The sequence below is a fragment of the Amphibalanus amphitrite genome, unplaced genomic scaffold (assembly GCF_019059575.1).
Source record: "Amphibalanus amphitrite isolate SeventyFive unplaced genomic scaffold, NRLGWU_Aamphi_draft 000114F_arrow, whole genome shotgun sequence".
Classification (NCBI taxonomy): Eukaryota; Metazoa; Arthropoda; class Thecostraca; order Balanomorpha; family Balanidae; genus Amphibalanus; species Amphibalanus amphitrite.
The window spans coordinates 374750-398160 of record NW_024881609.1 but is presented as its reverse complement, the minus strand read 5'-3'; the positions used below and the strand labels follow the sequence as shown (position 1 = coordinate 398160).

Genomic DNA, 23411 nt, shown 5'->3' with positions numbered 1-23411 from the left:
GGCGACGGGACGGGGCCCACACTAGCGCCCTGCGCTCCGCTGGCGTGCCGAGTGCGTCCGTCCTCGTCCGTCTCGCCGCGGCGACGTCAGAGCTCCCGTGTCCTCTGGCCACCGCTGCTATACCAATCTTGTCCGCCTCTCGTCTCCGCTCTATCGGTCCTTTACATTTCCTGTACTGAGTAACGCTCTCCATTATAGCCTCCACCGAGCTCTACCCTCCACTCACCGGTGTTCCCGTCTTCATAACACCATGGAGCAGTGTTTTCTAGGAGACCGGGTGCTACTGGAGGATGATTACCTCGGACCGGCCACCCTGTGTGTCGACGGAGACGGTGTTATCACCAGCGTGACCCGGGGTCGGGTCACTCCGCCGGAGGGTGCTAAGGTGAGTTACTTGGGGAGGTCACCGCCGGCGTGACCCGGGGTCGGGTCACACCCCCGGAGGGTACTAAGGTGAGTTACTTGGGGGAGGTCACCGCTGGCGTGACCTGGGGTTGGGTCAAGGATGCCAGTCGGTTGTGGGGGGAGGGGGGGGGGAGCATCACGGCGTTCCGTTCAGATGTGCCAGCCGTCGGTGACGACTGACGAGCCCCAGCAGATGGGCGGACCAGGCCAGACAGTGGGCCATGTGTGACTGAGTCCCGGCCACCAGCCGTTAAACCCGTTCACCCGTGAAATAGTTGAAACCAATATACCGTACCGATGCTTTCCGTGCTTTGAGTCTCGGCTACCCGTAGTTGCATAACCTATCTCTCATTCGTGTCTCTGCTACTAAATGTAGGTATATAGTGACAGGTACTGGGTCAAAGCTGTTCCTGACTCGAGTCCCACCCTTCGGACTAACTAACCCGTACCCCGGCGCTCACCAACCTCCCCTGTCCTCCATGCCGCCGTCCCCAGGTGACCGACTTCGGCCCCCTGCTGGTGATGCCCGGCCTGGTCGACAGCCACGTGCACGTCAATGAGCCCGGACGGACCGCCTGGGAGGGGTTCGATAGCGCCACGCGCGCCGCCGCCGCCGGAGGCATCACCACCATCGTCGACATGCCGCTGTGAGAAGTCACGACCGACGCGGTGATCGCATCCTTCCAACGACATAAATTTACCGTAACGTAAATTTACTATAGTGAATGAGTGATCAAAGTTAAACGATCGATGCCTTATAATCAGTAGAAAGAACGCAAGTTGTTTCAGGAAAAACGAACCTTGTATTTTCATTTTTTTCTGCTTAGCAGCTGGCCTGTCATCACCATTTCATATAAGAAGTTTGTTTCTTTCGCTGATTTTTTATGCGTCTCTCAACATATTCGTAGATTATATGTAGGTAATACCCGGTTCAACAGTATCATGCAGGTGTCTCTCTGACCCCCTTCCTCTCCGACAGGAACTCGATCCCGCCGACCACCACGCCGGCCAACCTGGAGGCCAAGCTGGCGGCCGCCGCCGGCCAGTGCCACGTGGATGTGGCCTTCTGGGGCGGCGTGGTGCCCGACAACTCGACCTGCCTGCGGCCGCTGCTGGCCGCCGGCCTGCCCGGCTTCAAGTGTTTCCTGATCCACAGCGGTGTGGACGAGTTCCCGCACGTGACGGCCGACCAGGTGGAGACGGCGCTACAGCAGCTGCAGGGCACCGGAGCCGTCTTACTGGTGAGGGGGGTGACCTCATAGGCGGCGGAACGGGGGGGGGGCACCGGGGCACCGTGCCCCCCTTGAATTCTGCAAGGGGGGCACCAATAGCAAGGTGCCCCCCTTAAATTTGATGTAATAGTATCAGGAGCGGATTCGGGAAAACTCCAAGGGGAGGGTCATGAATCGAAGTGGTGCCCCTACCTATACCCAAAATTAAAACCTCAACGGATTTCGGCCACTTAATTTTGGTGGTGCCCTATTTTCAGTTTTCTATTTTCTTTATTTTTGGTTAGTCGTGTGATGACTGGTGCCCCTGCTAGGCCGCTGGTGCCCCTGGAAAGACTGTGGTACCTACCTACCCTGCCCCCTGACAAGCCCACGGTGGGCCCTGCACATGACTTAGGTGCCCATGGGCCCTGACAGGCCCGTGGTGCCCCTGACAGGCCTGTGGTGTCCTTGCTAGGCCTGTGGTGTCCCTGGGCCTTGGCAGGTCTGTGGTGCCCCTGGCGAGCCTGTGGTGCCCCTGTTAGAACGCAGGTGCCCTTGACAGGTTTGTGGTGCCCCTGACAATCCTAAAGTGCCAACGACAGGCTTGTGGTGCCCTTGATAGGCCCATGGTGCCCTTGCGAGGCTGGTGGTTCCACTGCGAAGCCGATAGTACCCCTGGCAGGCCTCCGGTGCCCCTGGCAGGTCTGTGGTGCCCCTGGAAGACCTGTAGTGCTTTTGCTAGGCCGATGGTGCTCCTGACAGGCCTGTGGTGCCACTGACAGGCCCGTGGTGCCCCTGCTAGGCCTGTGGTACCCCTGTCGGCTGTCAGGCCTGTGGTGCTCCTGGCAGGCATGTGGTGACCCCAGGCCCAAAGTCATGACCCATGTGACCTCCCCCCTGGGATTCGCCACTGATAAGTACTGCGATGGCTTCTTGGTAATTTGATACATGTAGGATTAACCCTCGCCAGGCGAGGGCCTTTTCCATAACACGGACGGCGAGGGGGGGGGGGTTGGTACGACCCCCCCTCGCGATTGGCTCCTATGGCACTTAGAAACGACAAATTTACAGGGTAGGTGGGTCCATGGGAGATCTCGCCCCTGTGAAAGTTTAGTGACTCTAAGTCAATATTTAGGGGGGTTTTGGGGGTATGAATGCAAAAATTTTGCTTAAACATGTTAAAAGTCTTTCGCTTATAACTTTTTACCTAGCAAAGATAGAGCAAAAATAAAAGCACCAGTGAACGCAGGACGTCAGTGCGCATCGAATGGTATACTTTGTTACCAATTTTAGTGAACTTTGGAATTCAGTTGCCGCTAAGCTAGTCCAATTTCCCCCTGACCTTGTACCGGTTTTTGTGACCTGGTGACCTGACCTGAAAAGACTGGGACTTCAAATTTTCAGGAAAGGTGCGAAAATGTTGCCCCAGAGGGTATGCCAAATTTGGCGGCGCTACGCGCCGCCGTTTTTACGTTATTTGCGATAAACCTTAGGGGGGGGGGGGGTTGCATCAACCCCCCTCGTCGGGCGAGGGTTAATGGAATTTGTCAAACGAGAATAAGGAAGAGACAAACACATAGGTACTTGAGGATCAGCTTAAAGTTAACCACACATACGGGAGTGTTCTGCCATTTTCGTTTAGTAAAAAAAAAAAATAGAAAAATAAAAAATCATCGTGTCAGGGCTGTGACGAAAAATAAGTGGCCTAAATCCGATGAGAAAACAGGATTTGGGGGTACCCTAGGTTTGGCTCCTTGAGCTGGTGCCCCCCCTTGTCTCAAATCGTTCCGCCGCCTATGGGTGACCTGCTGGTGGGTGAGGAGCTGACGGAGCCGTGGTCGAGAGCTGAGGAGGAGGGGAAGGTGAGAGTGAGACACCTTTCTGGCGAGAAGAGAATACGTCTTTTGGCGTGTACATATTAGGGGTAGGGGCCATATGTTTTGGACGGGTAGAGACTGACGGGCAGCGAAAACGTCCTCATACATGTAGTGGATATGGGAGTTCAGCTGTTGTGATTGACTGGCGATTATCAGTCTTGCTATTCGAATGGAGGCCGTTTTAATGGCTGGTGTTTCATGTTACTATTGTAGGACCGGGAGCCGTGTCTACCGTACCATCATACCTAGATGAGACACTGGTTACATGCACTGATGTGTTCCTCTAACCTTTTTGTGCACCAGTTCCACGCGGAGGTAGACGTCGGGGCCAGTCCCCCTGGCGGTGACCCGCGGCACTACTCCACCTTCCTGGCGTCACGGCCCAGGAAAATGGAAAACGAGGCCATCAAAATCGTCATCGAGAAATGCCAAAAATACGGGTCAGTGAAGTTGGACTTCGTATTGGTGACAACCCAAGGAAACTGCGAAATGGATGGCTGAGCGATATTTATTTACGTTAGTTTGCTCTTTCAAAAGCCTAAATATAGACATGTTACGCTAATGAAGATTGTCAATAAGTTGGAAGAAGATTTAACAACATTTTATGACTGGTATCATAACTCGATTGATATTTAAATGCTGGCTGATCGCAGGTTATTCAAATTGGTTGGTGCCGGCTATCTTCCACGATTTTAAGAGATCGAAATATGCATTTATAACGCACTTCTGTCGTTTCCCAATGAAGCCTTCCTTCTGTTCCATATTCCAAATCACTGCGACTTGGTATAATTAAAAAAGTATACCTCTGTAAGTCTGTATTGACCAGAACGACCTCTTTCCGGCAACAGGGTCCGATGTCACATCGTCCACCTCTCGTCCTCGGACGCTCTCGACATGATCCGCGAGTGTACGCGGCATCTGCGATGCCGGGCTCCGCATCGCGGGACCGCAGGTTGTTTGAGCAAGCACCTTTGTAAACAAAACGCAAAACCGCAAAACTCGCAAAACGCACGTTCAAAACGCCAACGCAAAAGCCGCAAAAAAAAAACAATCGCCCGCAGGCACAAAACCGCAGAAAAAAAACGCAAAAAAGCCGCAAAAACGCCCGTCCGCCGCAAAACGCAAACACCGCAAAAAACGCAAATACCACCGCCACAAAAAAATCGCCCGCATCGCCCGCCGCCAAAGGCAAAACGTCGCAAAACGCGGCCGCCCGCCTAAAACCGCAACACCGCAAATAACGCCCGGCCGCCGGCGACCGCAAAACCCCGCAAAAAACGGCCGCCCGCCGCAAACTACAAAACGCCGCAAAAAACGGCCGCCCGCCGCAAACCGCCGCTAAAACGGCCGCCCGCCGCCAAACGCAAACACCGCAAAACACCCGCATCGCCCGTCCGCCCGCCGCCAAACACAAAAAACGCAAAACACGCAAACACCGCCGCAAAAAACGCCCGCAACGCACGCCCGCCCGCCGCCAACCGCAAAACGCCGCAAAAAACGGCCGCCCGCCGCCAAACAAAAACACCGCAAAAAACGCAAAAACGGCCGCCCGCCGCGAAACGCAAACACCGAAAAAACGCAAACACCGCCGCAAAAACGCCCGCCGTAGGCAAAACGCAAACACTGACGCATTAAGACAAATATGGCGCCCTGCGGCAAATGTGGTGCATTCATATCTACCGTTTAAAGGTAGTGTGCCACCTTTGAAAGATTTCCCATTTTATTTTTCCTAGGATAAGAAGCTTCTGTTTTTACCTAATATCGCAAAAAAAAATCAAAAATGGGCCTGGAATAGTGCCTTTTTCGCCTAAAAGTTTATCGGTTTTTCGATATGTAAAACAACTGTAGTGGGCTGACCTGCAAACAGGCGTCGGCAACAATCGCGAATGCGGCGCATATGTGACAATAAGCAAAGGTCTTTATAGAGCTACGACGTACGGGAATGAGTTATCAGCTGTCTAATCGTAGACAACACAATGTCGAGCCTTAAACTGTAAGCCTGTATTGGTATTGTTTCTTTTATTTGGCTGTCGAACATTATTTATGGTTTGAAATATGATTTTATGTAAAATAATTGATATGAAAAAGCCGTCTCTTAAGTTATGACCCGATTTCACCACACGCAAGTGGCAGAAATGACAATGATCAGCTGACGCATTTTTCTTGGCCGAAGTCAGAGCGCGCAGCCCGACGCACCACCACCGCACCACAAAGTATGAGCAGAAGCCGCGCCCAAAGCCAGGGCCCCGGTAACGTGAGGTAGCCGAGTCGGGGCAGCGTGCGCTGACCCAAGCCGGGGCCGCAGCTTTGGGCGCGGTCTACCGCATCCCCGCGGGCAGCCCCGGGCTATCACATGACACCGGGAGGACGCGCGGCTCCGGCTTGGGTCAGCGCACGCTGCCCCGACTCGGCTACCTCACGTTACCGGGGCCCTGGCTTTGGGCGCGGTCTACCGCACCACCTAACAGGCGTGTTCGAAACCGCAGGAGCTGATGATGAACGGGTTTATCGAAACTTGATTGGATGAGCATATCGGTAATAGCGATTTCAGTGTGTGCATTTATTGTTCATAGTGGTGTGAAATGTGGTTGGGGTACGACCGACAACCCGTCGGGGCGAATTTCGCACTGGGGTACTCAAAATTTGAAGAATTTAAGACGTTTCCATGAGTTTTGAAGGTATGGATAAGTTCTAAAAATCCGGTTCTCCTTATCTGGGCCATTAACTCCATACGGTCCAGGAAAGCTGGCACACTACCTTTAAGCAGCCATCGCTTAATTACAGCGCATCCTAATCGTCCAATTTTCGACAAAATAACGCACATTCTGCACTTTGTGGCAAAAATGGCGCTTTGAGACAAACGTGGCGCACTGCAACAAACGTGCCGCATTCGTTCATGTCGCTTAACAATTCATCAACCCACCAAATTCTAGTCCAATCGGACTTAAACTGACAAAGTTATGTACATTTGAATATTTCACTATAAAATATATCCGCAACGGAGGTGCCCAAATTTGCACGTGTGCCACGTGATCGCCGGTGGTGTAAGCAGGACTTGTCTCCTCACTGATTGCACCATTTCAGTATTCCTGGCTTGTGCTGTTTTCGGTCTCTAGCGGTGTACCAAATTTGAACTAAATCGGCCCGGCCGGTCACGAGATCTGGAAGCGTCACCCTGCACGTGCGCACGTGCAGCGGCACCCCTACCATGGCACATGAAAATGGATCGCCTAGTAGATGACTACCTCCATGCCCAGTTTCAGCGCAATCGGCCCAGTAATTACCGAGTTATTGCACATTACAAAACTGACACCTCTCCGTTTTACACGTGTCACGTGCAGTAGTGGTCACCCGCATGCATCATCCATAGTAAATACTTCTAAGAAGAGTATACGCTACCCCACACAAAAAACCGCAAGTGTATCGGTCCCCTGGTTGCGGAGATATAAGTCGTACAAAAACGTCCCCACGGAGGCCGGCCGCTAATATTTAGCATTAAATCGCATCCTTCAATGGGAGGTATCCCCGTCACCTGTTCGTATACTGTCTGAGCAGGACCATATATAGGTCTGAGCTCAAATCTCGGTAATGTCGTGCTTTTTTACTAAATTTCTCAAAAACGGCACAACGTGCAATAACGCTCTGTATATCATTGGAAAGAGCATCAAAAGTTGTATAACCTATCAACTTTTCACTTAAATATATCTCAACTGTAAAAAGTTATTAAGCAGCAAAGACGCTCCCATTGACTTTCCATGTTAAAATTTTTCATTTTTAAAGAAGCCTAAAGACAACAAACGAATTTGCACAGCTTAAAGAAGCATAACAACATGTTCTATGGTCTTTTCTCAACAAGTCCTGAAAGTTAAAGCAAAATCGTATCATATAATTTTGTACAATGAGCGAATGAAAAAGTCTCTGCAAAAACGCCCATTGACTTAACATGGGGAGCGAAAAAAGTTCAACTTTGACCTCGTGCAAAGACACGTTACGAAGTTCTGAGGGGTATACGGCGCACACTAGCGTGTACCCAAACGTGTTTGCCATAAAATGCTGGGAAAAAAACCACCTCCTTCTTGGCTCGTTTTCCCGCCATTGGCGATCGCGCAAAAAGTGTCCAAAACCCCGTTGACTTAACATGGGGAAAATGAAATCGCACGTGCCACGTGCCACGAGGTTTTAAGCGAGTAGCGACCGGTGCCATCAGGTAGATCGCCTCCGGGAGCCCATACCCTGAAATTTTTACGAAGATTGACCGATTCGTCTAGGCCCCACCCAAGTTGCCCCAATCTCAGGCCAACTTTGCAAACATAGCCCGGAGACGGACCGCTCCGGTTGTTTTTCAATAGAAAAACACAATTCTAACGAATAGTGTTTGTCTTTTCAAACAACCTGCGGTTACCAGCATCTGCGATGCTGGGCTCCGCATCGCGGGACCGCAGGTTGTTTGAGCAAGCACCTTTGTAAACGCAGCAAAAACGCCCGCCGCCAAACGAGAGGATGAGCCTTGCACGTGCAGACCGGAGTCGGTGTGTTACAAACTGACGTGCACGGCACCCTACTCGCTGATCTATAGCGGTGTGCCAAATTTGAGTGTAATCGGCTCGGCCATTTTCGAGATCTGGAAGCGTCACCCTGCACGTGCGCACGTGCAAGCTGTGTCCAATTGCATTGTGCATGGGACCCTATTCGCCGGTCCCTAGCGGTGTACCAAATTCGAGCTCAATCGGCCCAGCCGTTTTCAAGATCTTGAAACGACCCCTCCACGTGCGCACGTGCAGTTGCATCTCAACCGTGACACATGGAAATACATACTAACTGACTTGTGCACGGCACCCTACTGATCGATCTCTAGATGTTTGCCGAATTTGAGTGCAATCGGTCCAGCCGTTCTTGAAATCTGGAAGCGTCACCCTGCACGTGCGCACGTGCAAGATGGGTCCAAACTGACTTGCGCACGGCACCCTACTAATCGGTCTCTAGCGGTGTACCAAATTTGAACTCAATCGGCCCGGCCGTTCTCGAGATCTGGAAGCGTCACCCTGCACGTGCGCACGTGCAGTTGCACCCCAATCGTGGCACATGGAAATACATACTAAATGACTGCAACCTACTGATCGGTATCAAGCGTTATGCCAAATTTGAACACAATCGGTCCAGCCGTTCTCGAGATCTGGAAGCGTCACCCTGCACGTGCGCACGTGCAGTTGCACCCCTACCAAGACACATGGAAATGCATCGCCTGGAAAGTGTCTACCTCCATGCCAAGTTTTAGCGCAATCGGCCCAGTAATTACCGCGAGCTATTGCGCTTATTACAAAACAGGCACCTCTTGGCTTTGCACGTGGAACGTGCGTTAGGGGTCACCCATATGCATCGAGAGTAGCACACTATGTGAAAGAAGGGAAAAAGCTACCCCACACAAAAAAAACCGCACGTGTATCAGCCCAGTGGTTGCCGAGATATAAGTCGTACAAAAACGTCCCCACGGCGGCCGGCCGCTATTTAGCAGTAAAATCGTGTCGCATCCTTCTATTAGAGGTATCCCCGTCACCTGTTCGTATACTGTCTGAGCAAAGGCCATACGTTACGGTCCAAACTCCATAGTGAGGCGGACATACGAATTTACGAGAGTTTAGCGACGAAATGATTCACTTAATTGTTAAGTAATGGGTACCATTAGGTAGACCATAAATTTTATCTAGCATCTCACCGTAGATGCAGTAAAAAGTGCTTTACTTTTCAATGTATGTAAAGACTTGCTCAGCTCAATCAGTTCACTCTGTATTGGCTCAAGCCGTATCATGCGAACGCAATACAAACTAGAGCACCGACAGCGCAGCGCTCCCCAACTCACTGCTCGCCCAGTCCACCCGGGCCGCCGCCACGACGGCCCCCCCCCCCCGCAAGTAGGCATCCCGCACTGCACCGACAGCCGCGGGCGACCAGCTGACCGGCCAGCTGACCGGCCAGCAGCCGGCGGGCGGCAAGCCACGGATGGCCGACCCGCCGGCGCGGCGAGGGAGGGGAGGGACGCAGCTGAAAGACCCGACTACATATATATCAAAGAATGATACATTATATGTAATCATCGATGACGCGACATAAATCTGCTTTATTGGGTTTAGCGGTGTAGTCTGTGATGCCATCACAATGAAAATAGCCTAGTTTTGTAGAGCATCAAATTCTGATTCCATAACGACTCTCGCTAGTCCATTTTCAATTGTAAATAAGCCTTTTATTGCGATGCAAAGTCCCGAAATGGTGCCGACGGCGGCCGGTCCCCCGATGGTACCATACCATAGATGGTAAACAGGTTAGTTCACATTCCCGCCGCTATGCGGGCGGCGGCGGCGCCACCTGTCCTCGTGTCCGCCTGACACCGTAACGATATAGGTCTGAGCTCAAATCTCGGTAATGTCGTGCTTTTTTACTATATTTCTCAAAAACGGCACCACGTGCAATAAAGTTGTATATATCATTGGAAAGAGCATCAAAAGTTGTATAACCTATCAACTTTTCACATAAATATATCTCAACTGTAAAAAGTTATTAAGCAGCAAAGACGCTCCCATTGACTTTCCATGTTAAAATTTTTCATTTTTAAACGAGCCTAAAAAGAACAAACGAATTTGCACAGCTTAAAGAAGCATAACAACATGTTCTATGGTCTTTTCTCAACAAGTCCTGGAAGTTTAAACAAAATCGTATCATATAATTTTGTACAATGAGCGAATGAAAAAGTCTCTGCAAAAATGCCCATTGACTTAACATGGGGAGCGAAAAAAGTTCAACTTTGACCTCGTGCAAAGTCACGTTACGAAGTTCTGAGGGGTATACGGCGCACACTAGCGTGTACCCAAACGTGTTTGCCATAAAATGCTGGGAAGAAAACCACCTCTTCCTTGGCTCGTTTTCCCGCTATTCGCGATCGCGCAAAAAGTGTCCAAAACCCCATTGACTTAACATGGGGAAAATGGAATCGCACGTGCCACGTGCCACGAGGTTTTAAGCGAGTAGCGACCGAAGCCATCAGGTAGATCGCCCCCGGGAGCCCATACCCTGAAATTTTTACGAAAATCGCAATGCACGTTTAGGCCCCGGTCAAGTTGCCCCAATTCGCGGCCAGACTTGCAAAACATAGCCCGGAGACGGACCGCTCCGGTTGTTTTTCAATAGAAAAACACAATTCTAACGAATAGTGTTTGTCTTTTCAAACAACCTGCGGTTACAGCATCTGCGATGCTGGGCTCCGCATCGCGGGACCGCAGGTTGTTTGAGCAAGCACCTCTGTAACGCCGCAAAAACGCCACCCGCCAAACGAGAGGATGAGCCTTGCACGTGCAGATCGGAGTGGGTGTGCTACGAACTGACGTGCACTGCACTCTGCTAACCGGTCTCTAGCGGTGTGCCAAATTTGAGTGCAATCGACCCGGCCGTTTTCGAGATCTGGAAGCGACACCCTGCACGTGCGCACGTGCAAAATGGTCCCATCTGACTTTTGCACGGCACCCTATTCGCCGGTCTCTAGCGGTGTACCAAATTTGAGCTCAATCGGCCCGGCCGTTCTCGAGATAACGCCGCAAAAACGCCACCCGCCAAACGAGAGGATGAGCCTTGCACGTGCAGATCGGAGTGGGTGTGCTACGAACTGACGTGCACTGCACTCTGCTAACCGGTCTCTAGCGGTGTGCCAAATTTGAGTGCAATCGACCCGGCCGTTTTCGAGATCTGGAAGCGACTCCCTGCACGTGCGCACGTGCAACCTGGGTTCCAATTGACTTGTTCACGGCACTCTATTCGCCGGTCTCAAGCGGTGTACCAAATTTGAGCTCAATCGGCCCAGCCAATTTCAAGATCTGAAAGCGACCCCTACACGTGCGCACGTGCAGTTGCACCCCAACCGTGACACATGAATATACATACTAACTAACTTGTGCACAGCACCCTACTAAACGGTCTCTAAAGGTGTGCCGAATTTGAATGCAATCGGCCCAGCCGTTCCTGAGATCTGGAAGCGTCACCCTGCACGTGCGCACGTGCAACCTGGGGCCCAGCTGACCTGTGCAAGGCACCCTACTGCGCGGTCTCTAGCGGTGTGCCAAATCTGAGCACAATCGGCCCGGCCGTTCTCGAGATCTGGAAGCGTCACCCTGCACGTGGACGACACGTACAGTTGCACCCCAATCGTGGCACATTAGGTCAGTGACCTTACTTAACCAGAAAATGCGGTCGGTGTCATAAGATCCGGCTTGAATCTGTGGTTTTTGGTTTCGGAGATATGACCTTGTTTTTCAGGTCATGTCATGACCCAAATGGCCAATTCTCAACATCTTGCTTTGGCTATGGGCCTTGTGAGCTTTTGACACCTTGATTTCGGCCTTTTTTGCCAATCTTACCTCCCACCTATCATGGAACATGTTGTTCGACGATGTACATATGTCAAGGTCAGGGTCAAGGTCAACCTAGGTCATCTAAGATAATTGCGTTTTAGGCAAGCGGAATTTACTTTTTGTGAAGTTTTTTGACTGCATTTTTGGTAAAAGCTTCTCAGATCATGATTTCATGTAATATGGACACATAAATATTCGGTGCACACATCAGTACACACAGACACACACAGACATACAAACACATATAACTGACCTTGACCTAACTTGACCTGAAATGACCTCAGCAGCAAAAACCTGGTCGGGTAGTGTGGGAAAGAGGTTTTAGCTGGCTTGGCACCAGAAAACGGCAACGTCATCGGTATATAATAAGCAAAGCACTTGGTATCCAACGGAGACCCAAAACAGCAACATTTTTTAGTTTGACCTGACCTGGAAGGTCAATGACTGACCTGAAGAGGTAAAACTGGGTACCATTGGATTCGTCTCTTCCCAAAGAATCTTTTTGGTCTTTACCGCTAAGCTCTATCTCCAACAGGAACGAAATGGCGCGGGGGGGGTGGCAACCCCCCCCATGTGCGTTCCAGGATGGGAAAATGGCATGTGCGGGCGAGGGTTAATCAATATTGACGCAATGGTGACGTCACGGTCGCCGTCGACGTCACCATTCGAATCAGAGTCAGTGACTTGTGCCGAATATCAAGTTTAATATTGATGCTTCAACGGATCTATATCAGCCGAAAACACCTCATATTCCTTTTTACTCGCTAGATGGCAGAAGCGTCAAACGCCTGAATGTATGCTGTGCCGCAATGCTGGCTCTATTGTATATAACCGCCTAAATGAATGGCGGAGTAATAAGGGATCCGGGATAACCACTATCTCTTTAGAACTGATGACTCGCACGAAACTGAAGCTTTTGAGGACGATTATCGAGTGTGGTAAATGCGTGTGGCATTTTCAATCCAAACATTCCGTTTTACTCGCTAGATGACGCAGAAGTGTCAAACGCCTGAAAGCATGTTGCGCCGCAGTGCCCCCTCTTCCGTATGTAGCCGCATGAATGAAGATTTAAGCGCAATCGGCGCAGCCGTTGTCGCCGGTGTCAGGTGTGTGCCTACATAGAGGTCCAACCATGCCGCTGAAATTGATCTATCACACAAAGCTTTATAACAATGCGCGTAGTAATTTTCTTAACAAACGCAAAAAAAAAAACTAATAGGTGTGGCTACAAGCGCCCCCGCCCCAATCGGGCGGAGGTTATTGTGTTTTGATAGCACTCACCGATTGTTTCCTGGTCTAGTCTTCTACAGCAATCACAGACACATTTCGATTGCGGCCAACCATGCAAAACATAGCCCGGTGAAGGACTGCTCCGGTTTTTTTTCAATAGAAAACAATTCTAACGAATAGTGTTTGTCTAATGAAGAAACAACCTGCGGTTACCCGCCGCCAAACGAGAGGATGGGCCTGGCACGTGCAGACCGGAGTGGGTGCGCTACGAACTGACGAACAGGACAATCTACTAACCACTCTAGAGGTGTGTAAAATTGAGTGCAATCGGCCCGGTCGTTTTCGAGATCTTGAAGCGGCAACCTTCACGTGCGCACGTGCAACCTGGGTCCCAACTGACTTGTGCACGGCACCCTAGTTGCCGGTCTCTAGTGGTGTACGGAATGTGAGCTCAATCGGCCCAGCCGTTTTCAAGATCTGGAAGCGACCCCTATCACGTGCGTACGTGCAGTTGCACCCCAACCGTGACACATGAATATACATACTAACTGACTTGTGCACAGCACCCTACTAACCGGTCTCTAATGGTGTGCCGAACTTGAATGCAATCGGCCCAGCCGTTCCTGAGATCTGGAAGCGTCATCCTGCACGTGCGCACGTGCAAGATGGGTCCTAACTGACTTGCGCACGGCACCCTACTAACCGGTCTCTAGCGCTGTACCAAATTTGAACTCAATCGGCCCGGCCGTTCTCGAGATCTCGAAGCGTCACCCTGCACGTGCGCACGTGCAGTTGCACCCCAACCATAGCACATGAAAAGGCCTGGTCCGGCGGGTGCCTACATCCTTGTGTAGTTTCAGTGCAATCAGCCAAGTAATTACCGTGTTATTGTCATTACAACAAAAGTGGTACCTCTCCGTTTTACACGTGTCACGTGCAGTAGGGGTCACCGGCATGCATCATCCATAGTAAATACTTCTAAGAAGGGTATACGCTACCCCACACAAAAAAACCGCAAGTGTATTGGTCCAGTGGCTGCGGAGATATAAGTCGTACAAAAACGTCCCCACGGCGGCCGGCTGCTAATGTTTAGTATTAAATCGCATCCTTCAATGGGAGGTATCCCTGTCACCTGTTCGTATACTGTCTGAGCCAAGACCATATATAGGTCTGAGCTCAAATCTCGGTAAAGTCGTGTTTTTTTACCAAATTCCTCAAAAACGGCACAACGTGCAATAACTTTCTATATATCATTGGAAAGAGCATCAAAAGTTGTATTACCTATCAACTTTTCACTTAAATATATCTCAACTGTAAAAAGTTATTAAGCAGCAAAGACGCTCCCATTGACTTTTCATGTTAAAATTTTTCATTTTTAAACGAGCCTAAAAAGAACAAACGAATTTGCACAGCTTAAAGAAGCATAACAACATGTTCTATGGTCTTTTCTCAACAAGTCCTGGAAGTTTAAACAAAATCGTATCATATAATTTTGTACAATGAGCGAATGTAAATGTCTCTGCAAAAACGCCCATTTACTTAACATGGGGAGCGAAAAAAGTTCAACTTTGACCTCGTGCAAAGACACGTTACGAAGTTCTGACGTGTATACCGCGCACACTGGCGTGTACCCAAACGTGTTTGCCATAAAATGCTGGGAAGAAAACCACCTCTTCCTTGGCTCGTTTTTCCGCCATTGGTGATCGCGCAAAAAGTGTCCGAAACCCCGTTGACTTAACATGGGGAAAATGGAATCGCACGTGCCACGTGCCACGAGGTTTTAAGCGAGTAGCGACCGGTGCCATCAGGTAGATCGCCTTCGGGAGCCCATACCCTGAATTTTTTACGAAAATCGAGCCATAAGTTTAGGCCCCTACCAAGTTGCCCCAATTCGCGGCCAGACATGCAAAACATAGCCCGGAGAAGGACCGCTCCGGTTGTTTTTCAATAGAAAAACACAATTCTAACGAATAGTGTTTGTCTTTTCAAACAACCTGCGGTTACCAGCATCTGCGATGCTGGGCTCCGCATCGCGGGACCGCAGGTTGTTTGAGCAAGCACCTCTGTAACGCCGCAAAAACGCCCGCCGCCAAACGAGAGGATGAGCCTTGCACGTGCAGATCGGAGTGGGTGTGCTACGAACTGACGTGCACTGCACTCAACTAACCGGTCTCTAGCGGTGTGCCAAATTTGAGTGCAATCGACCCGGCCGTTTCCGAGATCTGGAAGCGACACCCTGCACGTGCGCACGTGCTACCTAGGTCCCAATTGACTTATGCACGGCACTCTATACGCCGGTCTCTAGCGGTGTACCGAATTTAATCTGAATCGGCCCAGCCGTTTCCAAGATCTTGAAGCGACCCCCACAAGTGCGCACGTGCAGCTGCACCCCAACCGTGGCACAGGAAAATACATACTAACTGACTTGTGCACGGCACCCTACTGATCGGTGTCTAAAACTGTGCCAAATTTGAATGCAATCGGCCCGGCCGTTCCTGAGATCTGGAAGCGTCACCCTGCACGTGCGCACGTGCAAGATTGGTCCTTACTGACCTCCGCACGGCACCCTACTAACCGGTCTCTAGCGGTGTACCAAATTTGAACTCAATCGGCCCGGCCGGTCACGAGATCTGGAAGCGTCACCCTGCACGTGCGCACGTGCAGCGGCACCCCTACCGTGGCACATGAAAATGGATCGCCTGGTAGGTGACTACCTCCATGCCAAGTTCCAGCGCGATCGGCCCAGTAATTACCGAGTTATTGCACTTATTACAAAACTGACACCTCTCCGTATTACACGTGTCACGTGCAGTAGGGGTCACCCGCATGCATCGTGCATAGTAAACTGCTTGTAAGAAGGGTATACCCTACCCCACACAAAAAACCGCAAGTGAATCAGTCCAGTGGTTCCGGAGATATAACTCCTGCAATGTGAAAGAAGGGAAAAAGCTACCCCACACAAAAAACCGCACGTGTATCAGCCCAGTGGTTGCCGAGATATAAGTCGTACAAAAACGTCCCCACGGCGGCCGGCCGCTATTTAGCAGTAAAATCGTGTCGCATCCTTCTATGGGAGGTATCCCCGTCACCTGTTCGTATACTGTCTGAGCAAAGGCCATACGTTACGGTCCAAACTCCATAGTGAGGCGGACATACGAATTTACGAGAGTTTAGCGACGAAATGATTCACTTAATTGTTAAGTAATGGGTACCATTAGACCATAAATTTTATCTAGCATCTCACCGTAGATGCAGTAAAAAGTGCTTTACTTTTCAATGTATATAAAGACTTGCTCAGCTCAATCAGTTCACTCTGTATTGGCTCAAGCCGTATCATGCGAACGCAATACAAACTAGAGCACCAACAGCGCAGCGCTCCCCAACTCACTGCTCGCCCAGTCCACCCGGGCCGCCGCCACGACGGCCCCCCGCAAGTAGGCATCCCGCACTGCACCGACAGCCGCGGGCGACCAGCTGACCGGCCAGCTGACCGGCCAGCAGCCGGCGGGCGGCAAGCCGCGGATGGCCGACCCGCCGGCGCGGCGAGGGAGGGGAGGGACGCAGCTGAAAGACCCGACTACATATATATCAAAGAAACATTATATGTAATCATCGATGACGCGACATAAATCTGCTTTATTGGGTTTAGCGGTGTAGTCTGTGATGCCATCACAATGAAAATAGCCTAGTTTTGTAGAGCATCAAATTCTGATTCCATAACGACTCTCGCTAGTCCATTTTCAACTGTAAATAAGCCTTTTATTGCGATGCAAAGTCCCGAAATGGTGCCGACGGCGGCCGGTCCCCCGATGGTACCATACCATAGATCAGAGGGCTGTTCACGGGCCCTGTGTGCGGTCGGACCGCACACAGCCTCCAAGCTCCGCCCACTGCGTCCCTACGTCAGCCTTCCGTCACCGCACACAGCGATCGCTGTGGCCGGTCGGGACTGGCCACAGCGGACCGTCCACCGCACGCAGCCGTGACGTCAGAACCGCCTACCCATCCCCTACCCCCACGCCTGCTGGACGCACCGCACACAGCGCACGCAGCAGTGTGCGGTGCCCGTGAACACCCCTCTGGTAAACAGGTTAGTTCACATTCCCGCCGCTATGCGGGCGGCGGCGGCGCCACCTGTCCTCGTGTCCGCCTGACACCGTAACGATATAGGTCTGAGCTCAAATCTCGGTAATGTCGTGCTTTTTTACTATATTTCTCAAAAACGGCACCACGTGCAATAAAGTTGTATATATCATTGGAAAGAGCATCAAAAGTTGTATAACCTATCAACTTTTCACTTAAATATATCTCAACTGTAAAAAGTTATTAAGCAGCAAAGACGCTCCCATTCACTTTCCATGTTAAAATTTTTCATTTTTAAACGAGCCTAAAAAGAACAAACGAATTTGCACAGCTTAAAGAAGCATAACAACATGTTCTATGGTCTTTTCTCAACAAGTCCTGAAAGTTTAAACAAAATCGTATCATATAATTTTGTACAATGAGCGAATGAAAAAGTCTCTGCAAAAACGCCCATTGACTTAACATGGGGAGCGAAAAAAGTTCAACTTTGACCTCGTGCAAAGACACGTTACGAAGTTCTGAGGGGTATACGGCGCACACTAGCGTGTACCCAAACGTGTTTGCCATAAAATGCTGGGATGAAACCCACCCCTTCCTTGGCTCGTTTTCCCGCTATTCGCGATTGCGCAAAAAGTGTCCCAAACCCCCATTGACTTACTATGGGAAAAATGGAATCGCACGTGCCACGTGCCACGAGGTTTTAAGCGAGTAGCGACCGGTGCCATCAGGTAGATCGCCTCCGGGAGCCCATACACTGAACTTTTTACGAAAATCGCAATGCACGTTTAGGCCCCGGTCAAGTTGCCCCAATTCGCGGCCAGACTTGCAAAACATAGCCCGGAGAAGGACCGCTCCGGTTGTTTTTCAATAGAAAAACACAATTCTAACGAATAGTGTTTGTCTTTTCAAACAACCTGCGGTTAAGGCGACCGGAGCGCCTCTGACGGTGGAGACGTGCAACCACTACGCGGCATCTGCGATGCCGGGCTCCGCATCGCGGGACCGCAGGTTGTTTGAGCAAGCACCTCTGTGACCCACTCACCATTGAACGCAGCAAAAACGCCCGCCGCCAAGCGAGAGAACGAGCATTGCACGTGCAGACCGGAGTGGGTGTGCTACAAACTGACAAGCACGGCATCCTATTCGCCGGTCTATAGTGGTGCGCCAAATTTGAGTGTAATCGGCCCGGCCGTTTTCGAGATCTTGAAGCGGCACCCTTCACGTGCGCACGTGCAAGTTGGGTCCCAATTGTGTTGTGCACGGCACCCTAGTTGCCGGTTTCTAGAAGTGTACCGAATTTGAGCTAAATCGGCCCTGCCATTTTCAAGATCTGGAAGCGACCCCTACACGGCCGCACGTGCAGTTGCACCCCAACCGTGACACACGGAAATACAAACTAACTGACTTGTGCACAGCACCCTACTAACCGGTCTCTAAAGGTGTGCCGAATCTGAATGCAATCGGCCCAGCCGTTCCTGAGATCTGGAAGCGTCACCCTGCACGTGCGCACGTGCAACCTGGGGCCCAGCTGACCTGTGCAAGGCACCCTACTGCGCGGTCTCTAGCGGTGTGCCAAATCTGAGCACAATCGGCCCGGCCGGTCACGAGATCTGGAAGCGTCACCCTGCACGTGCGCACGTGCAGCGGCACCCCTACCGTGGCACATGAAAATGGATCGCCTGGTAGGTGACTACCTTCATGCCAAGTTTCAGCGCAATCGGCCCAGTAATTACCGAGTTATTGCACTTATTACAAAACTGACACCTGTCCGTATTACACGTGTCACGTGCAGTAGGGGCCACCGGCATGCATCATCCATAGTAAATACTTCTAAGAAGGGTATACGCTACCCCACACAAAAAAAAACCGCAAGTGAATCGGTCCAGTGGTTGCGGAGATATAACTCCTGCAAAAACGTCCCCACGGCGGTCGGCTGCTAATATTTAGCATTAAATCGCATCCTTCAATGAGAGGTATCCCCGTCACCTGTTCGTATACTGTCTGAGCCAAGACCATATATAGGTCTGAGCTCAAATCTCGATAGAGTCGTGCTTTTTTACTAAATTTCTCAAAAACGGCACAGCGTGCAATAACGCTCTATATATCATTGGAAAGAGCATCAAAAGTTGTATATCCTATCAACTTTTCACTTAAATATATCTTCAACGTACAAAGTTATTAAGCACCAAAGACGCTCCCATTGACTTTCCATGTTAAAAATTTTCATTTTTAAACGAGCTTGAAAAGAACAAACGAATTTGCACAGCTTAAAGAAGCATAACAACATGTTCTATGGTCTTTTCTCAACAAGTCCTGAAAGTTCAAACAAAATCGTATCATATAATTTTGTACAATGAGCGACTGAAAATGTCTCTGCAAAAACGCCCATTGACTTAACATGGGGAGCGAAAAAAGTTCAACTTCAAAGTCGTACTACAAAAAATATCGACTTCTTACGGGTATACGGTACACGGGGGCGTGTACCTGAACGTGTCGGCCATAAAATGGTGTGCAGTAAACCATACCTTGACCTGCGATTTTTCCCGCTATTCGCGATCGCGCAAAAAGTGTCCAAAACCCCGTTGACTTAACATGGGGAAAGTGGAATCGCACGTGCCACGTGCCACGAGGTTTTAAGCGAGTAGCGACCGGTGCCATCAGGTAGATCGCCTGCGGGAGCCCATACACTGAAATTTTTACGAAAATCGAGCCACAAGTTTAGGCCCCAATCAAGATGTCTCGATTCGCTGCCAGACTTGCAAAACATAGCCCGGAGAAGGACCGCTCCGGTTGTTTTTCAATAGAAAAACACAATTCTAACGAATAGTGTTTGTCTTTTCAAACAACCTGCGGTTACCTCACCTTCCAGTCGGCAGAGGTCCCTGACTGCGCCACCCAGTACAAGTGCTGTCCGCCCATCAGAGAAACAGAGAACAGGGTGAGCCTGCGGAGAGGATGCTGCGACTTGCGAGAGAGGTGAATGGGATGTTTTAGGATGTGATGAGATGTGGGTGGTTTTGTTGTTCACATTTTTTTTTTGTATTGCGCCCTCATCACTGAGATTCCGTTTAAGCCAATGACCCTAACCTGCTAATCATTAAATTATCTCCACCATCGTATTTCCTGTGCAAGCTGACAAACCGAACGAGTGCCGGTTAGGTCTCCCGTAATATCCAAACTATGCCTGTGTGTGCCTCGATGCAGGAGGCGCTTTGGGCAGCTGTGCAGAGCGGCCTGGTCGATATGGTGGTGTCCGACCACTCTCCCTGTACGCTGGATCTCAAACAGCCCGGAGTCATGGACTTCATGGAGGCCTGGGGAGGCATCGCATCCGTACAGTTCGGTAAGCAGTTGGGAGGCATTTTTCGTATCCGTAAAGTTCGTTAAGAACTGGTAGACGTTATGACTTCGGTAAAGCACTGTTTCCTTTTGTTTTCTATGTGAATTCACGTAGGTAATTGCTGTAGCGATACGTATTCGCCTAGCTATAATGTGGTGTCCAGATCTTTGCATTACCTTCTTGGTATATGTAGTCAGGTATTTCCCGTCCACACTGTATCATTCCACGTCCGACGCGTCCGTACAGACCTGCCGGTATTCTGCACACGGAGTACTGCATTATCATTCGTCTGATATATCCTTACAGACCTGTCCGTCTTCTGGACAGAGTGCTGTATTATCCCGTGTGTTTGTTATATCCGTGCAGACCTACCGGCGCTCTGGACGGAGTGCTACAATATCATCCTTCGCCTGTTGTCTCCCCCAGACCTGCCCGTGTTCTGGACGGAGGCCAGCCGGCGCGGTCTCTCGCTGCACGACGTCAGCCGACTGATGTCGGCCTCCACTGCTCGGCTGGCCGGCCTGGGCCGTCGGAAGGGCGCCCTGCGCGTCGGACTCGACGCCGACATGGTGGTCTGGGACCCGGAGGAGGAGTGGACCATCGCTGAGGGCGACATCATCTTCAAAAACAAGGCGGGTGGCTGGCACTTCTGGTGGGATATGTGTAGTACGCGATTTGCGTTGTCAAATGTGCGATTCATGACACGGTCCAATTCATGGGGTCATTGCTGGTTCATGACAATTGGTACTCTGGTATGCATCTCATGCATGGTTTGATTCTTTCTCCGAATGCTTCTGCAATGCCCTGTCTCTTCCTAAATCTGATAGATATCCGTTGTGTTTCCAGATCTCGCCGTATTTGGCTCGTCAGGTGCGTGGCCGAGTGCACCGTACCATCCTCAGAGGTAGTGAGATCTTCGGGTCAGGTCAGCTAACGTCACCACCAGCCGGACAGAAGTTATTGCTAGGACCGAAGCGGGACGAAGTCCCGGCCGAAGCCGGAGAGGACAACTCGACTGCGATTGAACCACAGACCAGTCAGTAAATTGAATGAAACATGGTGTCTGGGGACACAGCATTCAACCAGCACTGCCCAAGTACCCAGTCTGTCTACGGCATGTAAATGAAAAGAATCGGGGAAGGGATGCGCCAGTCAATTCCAGTCAGTTTAGTGTTTATGTGCGGCTATTGGACTGGTGCGGCTTAGTGCTGACATTGCGGGCCTGCCTAGGCATCAGCGTTGGCATTTTATCCGAGGGACAAACAGATTCAGCATTTCAGCTGTCGGTTTTGAACATGTGTATTTGCATGTACGCCAGGCAAAATGATATGACGCTTGTTTTATGCTTTGTTTTATTTTATCCACACTCTTCAAGGGTGTCATCGTAAAAGTTGGACGTATTTTGTATTGTTTGCTTATCACGTTGTTTTGCAATATGAATAACCGTAGCCCAACTCCTAAAATACACTGGAAGCATTTAAATCTCACGCTTTAGGTGCCGAAGTCCGAACCCGTGCTAGAGTTAAAGATACCAATCGTAAGAGCTCCATGGAGATGAATGAGCGAACAGCAGTAGGTACCTAATGTCTTTGCCTTCAATTAAGTCGAGAGGACGTAACTCTATGATGCAGTCGTCGCACGACGAAGTGCGAGGCGAACGGCTAACGGCTTCAGCAATACAGTGGAGTGGCCATTATTGGTGCGAGACTTCGAGCTGAGCATTTCAGCAGTCGAATTCCCATGTTTCATAGGGAGAAGGAGAAACACTGAAGGATGGCGACGAAGAGAAACAAAGAGAGGAGACCGCCATCGGTCCGTCTCCCCGGGTTATAAGACTCAGAGTTTTTTTTTCTCGCGAGTTCCCAATTATTTCCCGACCTCAGGTAACCCAGCTGTAAGGTCTCGACTCTCTGCTCTAAAGAAGTCTATTTCGGGGAATTTAAGCGCAATGCAACGATCCAACTCATAATTCTCGTTTTGCTCCTTCCTACCTCCGCCCGTCCAAGTGGCCGACGGACTCCCAGTACTGGTCCCTGAGAACCGGCGGCTGCACCGCTGTCCTCCGCGCGGCCGGGGCTCCCCTCGCACCGGCCGGTCGCCATTCAGTGGTCGGCGCGCACTTTAAACCATTAACATTCCTGTGATTGTGCGCGACGGCCGCGGCGGGCGCCGCGTCACCGGCAGCATTAATTTCGGCGTCAGACGCACAATCCTCCGACACGTATTGTGGCTTCCATTGTGGAGTTGGGGTGATCGGGAGCAGCGGACCGGCGCGGCCGGCCGGTCACCTGAGCGCTTCCTACAGGGGGAGAGGTGAACTCGGTGGGACTGAGGACGGGAGGTGAACTCAGTAGGAATTGGAGACGGGCGGTCACCTGAGCGGTTCCTGGGGTCTAAGGAGAGAGGCGAACTCAGGGCGATTGGAGATGGCATGCCACTATAGGGCGTAGCGGCTCTGGGGACAGGTCAGAAGGTGACCTAGAGGAAGGCGGTTTCTAGGGAGAGGTAAACTCATCGGATTGGGAGACTATTAGTAAAGTAATCTGGGAGGGGGAGTGGGACGGCAGGTCACTTCAGTGGGTGTAAAATGGCAATTCACTTCAGCGAGCTTTGGGATAGGGCCCGAGGGACGGAAGGTCTCCTCAGCGGGTCTGGAGACGGTAGGCCACTCAAGCGGTGTTTGGGGAAGGAAGGGCCGTTCGGCGGGTCTGATGATGGAAGTTGACTGCAGATAGTCTGGTGACGAGAGACACTGGAAGGTCAATGGTTATCTCAGCAGGTTTTTATGGTCGGTTCTTCGGAAGGCTCTGAAGGCTAACTATTGCTTCACTGGAGTTTGGAGAGGGTCGGCCACCTCGGCGAGGTTTGAGCA

At 50.9% G+C, this 23411-nt stretch overlaps 1 protein-coding gene across 1 annotated transcript; it reads left to right on the top strand.

The window, feature by feature from the left end:
• Positions 1-22: 22 nt before the first annotated feature.
• On the top strand, positions 23-22021 carry LOC122381117 (allantoinase-like). The gene is made up of 10 exons (XM_043364941.1): positions 23-385; positions 901-1052; positions 1385-1646; positions 3797-3933; positions 4342-4401; positions 18121-18169; positions 20042-20137; positions 20404-20542; positions 20966-21171; positions 21386-22021. The coding sequence occupies exons 1-10, from the start codon at positions 251-253 to the stop codon at positions 21581-21583; spliced, it is 1434 nt and encodes a 477-aa protein (XP_043220876.1). The 5' UTR covers positions 23-250; the 3' UTR covers positions 21584-22021.
• Positions 22022-23411: the final 1390 nt, after the last annotated feature.

Excerpts from the sequence above, each read along its gene's own strand:
- LOC122381117 (XM_043364941.1), top strand. The coding sequence starts at position 251 with ATGGAGCAGTGTTTTCTAGGAGACCGGGTGCTACTGGAGGATGATTAC. Across the intron at positions 1,053-1,384 it reads ACCATCGTCGACATGCCGCT|GAACTCGATCCCGCCGACCA; the intron begins GTGAGAAGTCAC and ends CCTCTCCGACAG. Across the intron at positions 4,402-18,120 it reads CTCGACATGATCCGCGAGTG|TAAGGCGACCGGAGCGCCTC; the intron begins TACGCGGCATCT and ends ACAACCTGCGGT.